General features: G+C 44.9%; 1 protein-coding gene across 3 annotated transcripts in view; it reads right to left on the bottom strand.

Annotated features, from left to right (window-relative positions):
• SIPA1L2 (signal induced proliferation associated 1 like 2) overlaps positions 1 to 12,790 on the bottom strand; it is a 601,890-nt gene that overhangs the window by 453,684 nt on the left and 135,416 nt on the right. For all 3 annotated transcript variants that reach the window (XM_082249126.1, XM_082249125.1, XM_082249127.1), the window contains exon 3: positions 5,490 to 5,623. In XM_082249126.1, coding sequence (XP_082105252.1) covers positions 5,490 to 5,623 — 134 coding nt within the window. The remainder of the gene's footprint in view (positions 1 to 5,489; positions 5,624 to 12,790) is intronic.

The following is a 12,790-nucleotide window of genomic DNA, read 5'->3' as shown; positions in this document are numbered from 1 at the left end:
AGAGCCCTGCACCCCGGTGATCTTTGATCTCTTCCAGGTTGTTCAGGTAAATCTCCACCACTTAAAGGCTGCCTACCTCTGCTCTAAAGGGTACCATAAACCTATTAGGATCTCCAAAAGCATCACTTGGGAATTTGCACCAACCAACACACACTGTGCTATTTTTGGAGCTGTTTTTGGCACTTAAGTGTCTTTTACATTCTAGTTTACAAAGAAAGTCTCCTGCATCTGGGGTTGTGTTGAAGAAGAACAAAGAAGTTACCCGTTTCCACTGAAACCAATTTGGTATTTTGACATACTAGAACCCAAGCAGAATGAGGGAATTCTAGAAGCTAGCTTTAAAAAAATTATCTAAGCCTCAAATCCCTTAAGGCTCCATACACACCTGAGTGTATTGTTTTCAGGTGTTTTTTTGGGCTTTTTACAAGTGTTTTTTTGGGCTTTTTACAGGCCTTTTTTCTGTCTTTTTTCAGGCGTTTTTTGCAGGTGTGTGGAAGAAGGCATTGACATCTAACAAAAAGGCTTGTAATCAGCCAAAAAAGAAGCTCATGTACTTTTTTTGAGCTTCAGGCGTTTTTCTTCTGGAGACAAAACGCTAAGATGTGAACAGGGGCCATTGAAATGAAAGGGATTTTGCTTGTTGGGAGTTTTGAGACTTCAGAGATGAGCGTTTTACGAGCTGAAATGCGCTCAGGTGTGAACAGGGCCTAAGAAAAACAAGACACGGCTATTCCTTCTGAGAATAATAATACAAGTTGAACACACATACTGTGTACATAAAATGAAAAGATTATATATAGAAAAAAATAGAATTGCAATTCACAAAAATGTGACTTCTATAAATATATAAAAAATATATTTGGATTTATGTGCACACATACAGTAAGTAAATTAAGTACCAAAAAGAAGCAAAAGAGTAGAGATCTATAAACTACCGTATAAGAGGACAAAATGAGGAAGAACAGTCAATGGGAGGGAAATGGAGATCCTAATGCCCTGTGTACTACATAAAGTGCATCTTTCCTTTATAAGCAACCAGGCAAAGGCAGACCTGGAAGACCTGCATTTCACAGATTCCAGTTGTGTTCCCCTTTCTCTCCTTACAGATGCTATGTAGCCTAGGTGTTGTCTGGTATTGCTGTATATATGTATGTCAAGCACTGACATTATTGCTGAAAGCTAAGGAAGAACACAAATCTTAGTTCTGCTGGATAAGCAAAAATATAAGAAGACGGGGTCATTTTGTGGATGCTGGAGAGATGGAGGATAAAGAGATGTTCTCTAAGCTGCCTCTTGGGGATGACACTGAATCCACTCTATATCTGACAGTCATGCCAGCAGTGACCACGAAGATGCTGTATTTTGATGATGAGAAAGAAAGATCAATACAACTATAACCTCTAATTTAGGAAGACTTGTCTTTTTTTTCTATGTAAAACTAAATAGGATTTTTGAATGGAAGCTAATAGCAACAACGTTAATTCTCTACTCATTTTCTTTTGTCTAATTCGAACGAATCAGCCCAACTGATTCTTAGCTCAAAAGAGTGCATAACAGTGTCACATAACAGAGCCACAAAGTTGTGTATACCTCTTAAACTGGAACTGAACCCAAAAATAAAAAGATTTACTATTATAGAAAAGTAGAAAGTCACACACTGATGACATCAGACAACATCCAACTTTATTAAAACTGGACTTGGCACACTGCTGCCATGCCTAAAACCACCCCTTCTGAACATTATACCCAATACAGGCTTGATCACAGAGTACATTTAGATGATCTCACTACTGTGCTGCCCAATGTTCTCCTCGCTGGAGGCTCTGAATTGAGAGAAAAAAGCCCATCCTCTACTAAAATGGCCACCTCCAAAAGGGAGACCACAGGCAATGCCAGTGACTATTTATTTGCCCCCTGCCTGTATCAGGGACATTAGTGGACATGCCAGTGAACATTCCAGGCGGGTGCGCATGCGCGGGAGCGCGGCTGCACGTGCACGCTTGCGTGCCAGTGCGGCGCGCGTGCGTCAGGACGCACAGCGCTCCAGCCCAGCCTCTTCATAAGGATCGCTCACAGCTCCATCCGGCGCTGGATTATCGACAGCTTCCTCTACCTTTGCCCTGTGATTACTTCCTGCTTCCTTGTTGTGACCCGGCTTGTCTCCTGACCTGTTGATCTCGCTCCTGTGTTTTGGCCTCTGGCTCATCTGACCATCCCAACTCTGCTGCCCTTTCTGCTTGATTACCAGTGTACCGACCCCGGCTTGCCCAACGGACCTGCTCCTGCCTATACCCACCGGCAACGATACCCCGGCTTGTTTGACCAGCAACTTGCTGTTACCTGGGACTGATGACACGTGTATGACCCCTGGCTTGGCCCTCACTACCGCACTGCTTGTTCTCATTGGAGTTTCTGGAAGGGATCCCGGATATCCGTCTAAACCATCCACCTGCACTCCACAAGCATCCAGTGTTACTTGGGTCGCATCACCTCCTGTCCCACTTCCAGGGGGGATTGGCACCAAGCTGCAAGGGAAGCCCTCTCAGCACTTCGGCCTCTACCTAGAGAACTGACAGCCTGTGTACTTAGGGAACAGGGTTCAGAGTTCATTTACTCTTTAAAGCGGTGATAAATCAAAAAACAATACTTTATTATATTGCAGTTTACCAAATGATATAGGCGCTGGCTGCATACGTTTTTTTTTAAATTATGTTTACTAGTTATCCTGACAAACTGTTGCTGTATATGCCTAAAGTGTTAGCTGAAGTTCGGCTTTAATTTGCTGGTCAAGGCCTTCTAAATCTGATGCATTTAAAACTATGCATTGCTGCTATGCAAGGGTGTCTTTGTTGCTCATCCATCCTGAGTGGAGACATCTTAAGATATGAATTGTGTTACTGGGTGGATCAACAAATGAAAATAAAGGGGAAATAAAGCTTAAAAAGAAAAGTAATGCATTCAACACATTTAACGACTGGTACACTGCAATATATTACATTTCTGTTTTAAAGCGGTGTTCTGCCCCCCCCCCCCCCCTCCGAAAATTAAAAGTCAGCAGCTACACATACTGTAGCTGCTGACTTTTAATTATAGGACACCTACCTGTCCTGAAATCCATGTTTCCATCAGCTATCGGGTGCTGCTGCCGCCATTGCCGGTAAGGGAACCGGGCAGTGATGCCTTGCAGCTTCACGGCCAGGTCCCTACTGCGCAAACGTGAAGCGCGATGTGCTCGGTAAATGTCCTAGAAGCAGAGGAAGGAGGAGGGGGCGGAACCTCTGACATACCCCGCCGTGGCGAGGTCCGACGGAAGTGGGGACAGGGTACCTGTCAAAAACAGGTACCTGCTCCCCCCTCCCCCCTCCCCCCTGAAAGGTGCCACATGTGGCACCGGAGGGGGGGGAGACAGATAAGCGGAAGTTCCACTTTTGAGTGGAACTCCGCTTTAAGGTTTAGTACCACTTAAAAGAGAAGCCTAACTCTGCAAGCTTTAATAACACTGCTCCCTTATCTGGCATTGCTATGAGATTTCAGGGATTAAGAGACCCTCACCATTAAGCTAACCTGTCAGGTTCATATAATGCAATGAAATAAGGTAAACAATGGGGTAAATACTACAAACATAAGTGTAGACAATTATCATAACTTAGGACTAAATACTCATATTATTGCATAAACCTCATCGGGATTGGTTCCCATTTTGGAAAAAATCGGATTTTTGTAAGATCTTACCGTAAAATCCTTTTCTCTTAGCTCATTGACAGACGTAGTCTTCTTGATTCACAAGAACTGGGTTATGTTGTCTCCGCAGGAGTAGGACTAGGCAGAAAGAAAAAACGTTCTGGCTCCACCCTAGGGGCAGTCCCAGAGGGTATATCCTCCCTCTCTCTGCTACAAGGCATCAGTTCTGTCACAAAGCAGCAACAGAGAATTTAACCCAACCCAACTCAATGATAGAGGGGCGGGTACTACGTCTGTCAATGAGCTAAGAGAAAAGGATTTTACGGTAAGATCTTACAAAAATCCGATTTTCTCTGTCGCTCATTGACAGACGTAGTCTTCTTGATTCACAAGAACTGGGACATCCAGAAGCAGTGCCACAAATGAGGGGTGGGATTGACAGAAATTAAAATCCAATCTAGAAGGCCCAACCGGTGCCAAACTAGAAGTTTTAAAGGCTCATTATAAACAAAGAATGAGACTCAAATAAAAATTCCAACGGAAAAAAACCCTCGAGGTAGACCACTGGTCTCCTCAAATAGCGGCCTGCAAAACCTTGCGGCCAAACGAGGCATCAGACGATGCCATTACATCAACTTTATAATGTTTTGTAAAGGTATGCACCGACGACCAGGTAGCCGCCTTGCACACCTGGACCACTGACGCCTGATGGCGAAAGGCCCATGACGCACTAAGTGCCCGAGTGGAGTGCGCCTTAACAGGGAACGGGGGCTCCCGACCCTTAATAGAATAAGCCTGTACCACTGTCCTCCTGACTAGACAGAAAAAAACTGATGCCTTGTAGCAGAGAGAGGGAGGATATACCCTCTGGGACTGCCCCTAGGGTGGAGCCAGAACGTTTTTTCTTTCTGCCTAGTCCTACTCCTGCGGAGACAACATAACCCAGTTCTTGTGAATCAAGAAGACTACGTCTGTCAATGAGCGACAGAGAAAAAGATATAAGTATCAGTGTTAGTTTAAAGCAGCTTGCAATATGGGTTTATATACATACAACCACAAAAAAAAGTGATAATATAATATGTATCGCTTTAAATGAATTAAATAAGTGCATAAAGTAAAATTAAATATTATATTCAATGCAATTCACATGCATAGATAGCAAGCAGTCCTAGTATGTGCATTCACTTAAAGACTTCCTCCACCTTGTGATATGTTTCCACTGGGAAAGTGGAGGATAGTGGAGGCTCTCTGCACCATGGTTTCTTGCGAAGACAAGTGTAAGCTGATTTGTGCCTCTAGTGGAAAAGAGGAGGATTAGTGGACTGTATTTAAAGTTAGCCTGCAACACTTCTCATGCTATTGCACTGCTTATAATTTGGCGGCAGATACTTGTGGTGAGTACGCACTTTCATTATTCATTGAATTGAGATTGTCACAATCCAGGTGAAGTGTAAATGCTGCTTTTGCTGCCTATAATTTGGCGGCATTTTCCTGGAACGTTTGCGCTTCTGCTAATTGGTGAACAGACACTGTTACATTTCCAAGTTGAAACATATCACAAAGTGGAGGAAGCCTTTAATTGAATGCACGCACTGGGACTGTTTTCTATCCATGCATGTTAATTGCATTGTTATAATATTATTTTATTTCACTTTAGGCACTGGTTCCCATTTAATGTTTTCATATATGCACATGACCAACTGCCATTTAAAACTCATCGATCCAACCATTTATTTACTCAGTCAAAGCAGGTCAGACACTGCAAATGATATTTATCTAAGAAGACACAGAAACAAGACTGTAATTACCTCGCTGGTTCTGAAAGCAATTCGGTAGCAGAATGGGGACACTTCTTTTTCTTTGATACCTTCAACTTTCTCCCTGCGAATACTGACTGCTACGGGTCCCAAATGCTCATCTATTCCAAAGTAATTTTGATGTTCTAGAAAAAAATACATAACCTGGTTTTATATGCAATCAGTCTGAAAGATGAAGAGCCTAAAAGTTTAAAATGATACAACACTGTTATGGAAAACACTTTTAATACATACCAGGTAGGTATAAGGATATGTAGTGTGGAAGAAATCTATTTAGCAGAGGATACATAGATAATGTTTAATACCAAAAATAAAAATTGTAAAATATTGCTTCATCAGGTAAATATTAGATATTAAAATAAAAAAATAGAAAATAAAAAAAATTGTGAATATTTAAAACTAGCCACGCATAGTATATACTCAATATATGCGTGAAAGCAAAATAAGTGAATAATTATGTGAATAAATCAACAACCATGAATATACACAAGTTTCAATAACAATAAATATGAATTAAAATTAGTGTACATAACCAAATTCATAAAAAGTCCACATTCAGTGCACAGTGCTCCAAAAATCCAGTGTTGATAAGTAAAAGTGATTGATAATCAGATGTTATAAGTCCCATGCTGTTTAGGGGGTCACCAGGAAATCCTCCACCTTTGTGATCTCACACCCCTCAGCTAGGCAAGTCACCCCACTGTATTGCCCACCATCCTCATGGTTAGGACCAAATGCTCTATGTTACAAATGTAGCAATCAGAATAATCAACTTCAGGTTATTCCTTCACGCCGGCCTCTGCTCTCCCATAGAAGTATGTAAAAGAAAGAAAAAAGCCCCACTAGTGAAATACCGTTTAAAATATTTTATTCCAGTAAAACCTGATGCTGTTGCACGTACATAAAATATAAACTTTTAGCGCATATTACACATACACAGTAGGTCTGGGGTGTTCTCACCGGTCCCCACCACCTCCACGATGGTGTAACGGACTTCCGAGAATCACGCCGCTCACCCGCTCACTTATGGTATGCCGTGTAGCCATGCCCTGACACGTTTCGTCACTTCCGACTTTGTCAAAGGTCATTTTTTTTACCTTTATTTATGTAATATATAATATTTTTAAATATTAGATATTGCATATGAACACTACATATTTACCAATTGCAGCCAACAAGTGGAGCACAACACAAGAGCTCTACAGTTCTCTAAGAATCTCTGTGCAACTCTTTTTCTAAAAATAGACCTGTATATCAGACAACCCCATATGTTTTTCTCCTTGCAGGTAAATTCCCCCAGCATGTTTTGCAAACCAAGTGTTGTGGTTATATCCTATAACAAAAGTTTTTTTTAGGAAAATAAAGTCATTATACAAATCTAATTTGCAAACATCTAAAAAGAATTACAAATATTAAAATGAATCAACAAGCATTGTAGTTTCCCTTGGAGTCACTTTTGTATAAATCCTACTTACAGACTAAAAATATTTCCCATATTTCCCACCATTGAAGTTCTTGCCTCTCTTTTTTGGAGAGAGAGCTTTCTCCTTCTATTAGTAAATAAAAATACTTTATTCCCAAGCTATGGAATAAAGCAAAAATAAATAAATTAGTTTTAGTCCCCTTTCACACTGGGGCGACCTGTCAGGCGACCTGGTCGCCTGACAGGTTGCCGTAGGTCGCCTGCCATAGAGAAGCTGTGGACCTGTTCTAATAGGAGCGACACAAGTCGCTCCGACTTAGAAAAAGGGTCCGGAGCTTCTTTGGGGCGACCCGGAGTGACCTGCATAGACTTCAATGTTATGAAGTCCGTGCCGGCTCGCACCGCGACCTATGAGGTCGCCCCGGCAAGTCAGATCACCCCAGTGTGAACGGGGCCTTAGAATTCTCCTTTCTCTCTTTTAAGCTTTTCTTTAGGCTAATGTTTTTTAAACTTTAATTTGTGATTTATCTTTTGATGTTTGATGTTGTTAACAATTGATAGTGAGTAAATATACATACTTCTGTAAAAGCAAATATAGTTGAGGGCCAAGAAGAATAATTTGGTTAATATTTGTAGTTTTCAGTTTTATTAAAACAACATTTTCTCAAGAGTTCTGAGAGCTATCGGATAGGTAGTGTGGCTGATGTTGCTGCCTGATCATGGCTGGGATGAGGGGTGCAAACAACCCCCCCCCCTTTATTCTTAACCCTTCTGCTTTTCCCTTCTCTTGCCTCTTCTCTTTCCCCCTTATTCAAATTTGCTCCTACTCTTTTCCTCTCTTTTTTCCATTTATCTTCTACCCTTTTTTTTCATTATTTTTCTACTTGTGTCTCAATCTGAGTATCAATATATGTAGTCATGTTCTGGACTACAGAAACATGGGAGGAGACTTTTCCCCCCCTTTACAATCAGGTTACTTTACATTTCTACCAAGATACTGATGTTATGCTTCACCATTCTACTCTGGCCAGCAGGGGGAGAGCTAAAGCCGAGCCATTTAATAGAATAATATGCAGAACACTGAGAATACTGGAAGTTGCAGTTTGGGATGGCAGCCATATAATGGGTTACCCATGATTAAGCTCAAAGAGGCGGTGTGAAACGTGGAGGGGCATGGCTTGGCTGGAGTCCAGGCGGATGCTGCCACTCACCTCACTTCATGCACATGGGTCTGCTTCATGATGTGCGGCTTATGGATCTTTTCCTTTGACATTGCTGAAGCCATATAATGGGACTCATAGACTTTTTGGACTACAGATCCCAATGGACACTGTGCAGTAGGAGGAAGGGAGGGATGATTTTTGTTAAAATGACAGGGAAAGTTCTTCCTCTTGGTGCCAAGGAGAGAGAGAACAGAGCATGTCTACCTGAGTATTCACCTACCAACAGGGATGTGAGCCTAAGATTGAGGACACCTGGGGGCAGAGCAGCACTGTCCACATCACAGATCCTGCACTGCTTATCACCAGAAGCTTTAATAGAGTGTGACTGAAGGAGCCCCTTCCTACAGCAAGCTTCCACAGCAGTATACTAGGTGCTATCTGCCCATTATTGACACTGCTAGCAGAGACAGAGCCACTGAGAGCAGGACACCATTTGCATCCAACTCATACTACATCTATACTAGCCTGTATCACACTTCTATCAAATCTATACTGCACCCATAACAGCCCTATACTACAGTTATACCCAATTTTTTTTTTAATCAAACGAGTCTTCATTGTACAAGTATCCGTAAATAACAGTAACAGAGGAATGCAGTGAATCACAGTCAATGAAGTGAGCAATTCAAGGTACATCTGAACATAAGTATCAAACAGGGCGTAATAAAATAAAAGAACAAAAACAAAACACAAACATGAACAGTGCGAAAAGTACGCCAAGGAGGCGTCTCCTGTGTGGAACCAAGTCCAAATATAAAACATGAAGACCGAGGCATACAATAGCTGGTCGACAGACCACCTGCACAGCACAACATAAGAGGGGAACCCAGACTAAACACACGTTTCCGGGGCCTGCGTCCATCTGTCCCATATCTTATTAAATTTCGTGGGGCAACCCCGATGCGTGTACAACAGCTTCTTGTAGGGCACAACAGTATTAACTTCCCTAAGCCAGTCATGAAATGTGGGGGGTCTATCACGCATCCATCGGCGCGCTATCAATTTCCGGGCGGAGAATAAAGTTTCGTGCAAGAATATAGTAGTAAATTTATTCATACTGGTATCAGGAAAAATTCCCAATAAGCACGGTTTGGGGAGCAGGGAGAGGGGGGAGCCCATAGTGTCATGAAGGAATTTAACTACCTGAGTCCAGTAACCCTGGATTTCGGGGCAGCTCCATATCAGATGATAAAAAGTACCCCGCTCTCGGCTACACATAGGGCAGGCGTCCGTGGCATCTCGTCGGTATTTGGCAGTCAGCAGGGGGGTAAGGTATGCCTTATGTAAGATATAAGTCTGGGCGAGTCTGTCGGACAGTTTAGGGGAGACTAATTTACAGGCATCCAGAGCGTCACTCCACTCGTCATCCTCCAAGGGACCCACATCCTCCTCCCACTTAGTCTTAGATGCATACGCAAGGACCGTGGAGGCCGGCTCGTGTAGCATAGTGTACAATATCGAAATAAGATGACTAGGATTCGAGCAACTGACCACCTCAAGCACTGGGACCGGGGGCAGAACCGGCACCGGCTGAGGGAATTGCGTGTGGAACGCATGCCGCAGCTGAAAGTACCGGAAGAGCATAGTACGCGGGAGGTGAAATCGAGCGGCCAGGGACTCAAAGCTCCTAAGCGTCCCATTCGCAACGATATGGGTCAGAAAAATAATACCGTGTCGAACCCACACATGCACATCAGGGATAGTTCGGAATTCAGGGAGGGACACGTTGTTCCACAGCGGGGTATATTCATGGAGCCCAGGGAGAGCCAGTTTGCTGGAGACAACGTCCCACAACCTCCTGTATTGGTATAGCATTGATGCCCGACCATCCCTGTGATCCGCTCCCCGGATCCCTGATACAATAAGAGAAAGGGGGTCTGTGAGTGCATGGGTCCGAGTCGGTGCCAGAAGTGCCAGAAATCTATCCCTATCAGAGGAATTATAATGGAAAAAATGAGACAGCTGCGCTGCAATATAATATAGGTTAAAATCAGGGAGAGCCAAACCACCCAAATTGGTAGCGTTCTTCAGCTTCCGCCAGGACAATTTGTGCCTGGAGGTTCCCCAGACAAACGGTTTGAGGAGAGACTCCAGCTGGAGAAAATAACGGAGCGGAAGATAAATTGGGGAATGCCACAGCACATAAAGCAATTTAGGAAGCAACACCATTTTTATCAGGTTAACTCGACCCATCACCCCCAGCGGTAGTCTAGTCCACGTCTGAGTCCTCGCTTTAATCATAGTAAGGAGGGGTAGCAAGTTGTCCGACACATAGTCTGTCGGCCTCACCGTGACCTGAACCCCCAGGTATTTAATGCGATCTACTCTGCACAAGGGGAACTCGGGATTAGAAGGGAAAGACGAAATATCGTCAATAGGTAAAATCTGGGACTTGTCCCAATTGATCTTCAGACCAGAAAACTGGCCATATCGACCAATCAGGGAGAGTGCAGTATTCAACGAGGGCCCCGGGTCAGCGAGAAACAGCAACGTATCGTCAGCGTACATACTGATTTTCTCCTCCAGGGGCCCAACGCGGAGACCTCTGATATCCGGGTGATCCCTAATAGCAATGGCCAAAGGTTCGGCGACCAGGGCATACAATAGTGGTGACAGAGGACAGCCCTGGCGTGTCCCTCTACTCAGAGGGAATCTATCAGACGTCCAGCCGTTGGCCAGCACCCTAGCCACCGGGGCCTGGTAAAGAACCTGCACCCAGCGGACAAACCGCGGGCCAAAGCCATAGCATTCCAGACATCTCCATAGAAATCTCCATTCCACAGAATCAAAGGCCTTGGCCGTGTCTAAGGACACAACTACCCTGGCTCCCACATTGTCATGAGTGGCCTGTAAATTCATGAATAGCCTTCGCAGGTTGAATGAAGTATTGCGGCCAGGCATAAAGCCCGATTGATCAGTGTGTATTAACGAGAGAATAATCTTGTTGACCCGAGTAGCCAATATTTTCGCCAGAATTTTAACGTCTACCTGGAGGAGAGATATCGGCCTGTAGGACTCAGGTCGTTGCGGATCCTTGCCAGGCTTGGGTATCAGGACCACCAGAGCCTCCCGCATGGACGGGGGTAGGGAGGATGTCTCAAATATATCCTCAAACAACGCTAGTAGGCGTGGGGCAAGGTCTTCAACATACATAGAATAGAATTCTATCGGGAGTCCATCCAGGCCGGGTGACTTAGCCCTTGAGAACTGTGCTATGGCCTCCGAGACCTCCTCCACCTTGAGCGGGGCCTCCAAGGACTCAACCTGCTCGGCAGTCAATTGAGGAAAGGTCACCGAGGCCAAAAAGGCGTCCATGATAGAATCATCCGCCGGGGCCGTGGAAGTATAGAGGTCCTGAAAAAATGCCCGGAAGGCGTCTGCCACCAGTTTTGGGTCAGCAATTAGGGTTCCCTGCGCGGAACACAAACGAATCACCACAGGGGGCCTATCCTCACAATGAACCAAATAAGCCAGGAGTTTACCCGCACGCTCCCCGTGTTCAAATAATTTCTGTTTCTGGAAAAACAGCTTCCTACGGGCCCTATCATACTCCAACTGCGTCACCACTCTAGTGGCTAGTTTATACTGTGCAGCTCCCTCCTGCGTAGGAGCCGCCTGAAAGGCCCGCTCCGCCGCGGACAGATTGCTCAGGGCCCTGTGATAGCTCTCCAAAGAGTCGGATTTGAGTTTGTTAATTGCAGCCGTCAAGTGGGACCGGACATGGATCTTGAACGTTTCCCAGACCACCAACGTGGACGCAGAGTGAATATTGTCTGTAAAAAACTGTCGCCAAACCGATGCCAGATCCGCCTCCACTGGGAGAAGCCCAAGCCAATGGGGGTTGAGCTTCCACGCTGGGAGGGGGCGGTTACTGCCAAAACCAATCTGCACCCAGTAGGGGCAGTGGTCCGATAGCCCACGAGCCGAAAACCCAGCATCCACCAAACGCGGGAGGAGGGAGGGGGAGACCAATATAAAGTCTATACGAGACATGGACTGACGAGCAGAGGAGTAACAGGAGTAGGCCCGTCTGTCGGGATACCTGGCTCTCCAGGAATCAAACAGGTTAAATTCCGTCAATAGTCTAGCAAATCTGGTCGTGGTAGGCAAAGGGGATGTCGGAGCTGTCGTGTGTAATCTGTCAAGGGAGGGGTTCAAGGTATTGTTGAAGTCGCCCAACCAGATCACCGGAACATGGGGGTTAGATAACATGAAGTCTAGGCCTTCAGTAAGGATAGTGGATGAGAAAGGGGGGGGCACATAAAACGCCATGAGCAGGAAGGGCTCTCCGCATAACAACACAGAAAGAAAAACGTATCTACCCTGAGGGTCTACTAGGGATCCCCGAAGCTCAAACTGCACCGATTTGGCCACTAAAATCGCCACTCCCCGGGAATGGGAAGTAAACATGGAGTGGAACGTCCAGCCGATCCACGGGCGTCGAAGCGCCATCTGGAGACGGCCCTCCAGATGGGTCTCCACCAGCACCACCACATCCGCACGCTGGCCCTTAAGATAGGCAAACACTGCAGAGCGTTTAATTCTATCGCCCAATCCCCGGACGTTCCAGGTAAGAAATTTAAGTTGAGCCATCAAGTACTAGGAAAAATGAGTGGCATAGGAGCCTCGGGGGTCCCGTTCGACGC

The sequence above is a fragment of the Pelophylax lessonae genome, assembly GCF_965119305.1.
Source record: "Pelophylax lessonae genome assembly, chromosome: 3".
Taxonomy (NCBI): Eukaryota; Metazoa; Chordata; class Amphibia; order Anura; family Ranidae; genus Pelophylax; species Pelophylax lessonae.
The sequence above is the reverse complement of the archived record's forward strand: the minus strand, read 5'-3'. Positions and strand labels throughout refer to the sequence as shown.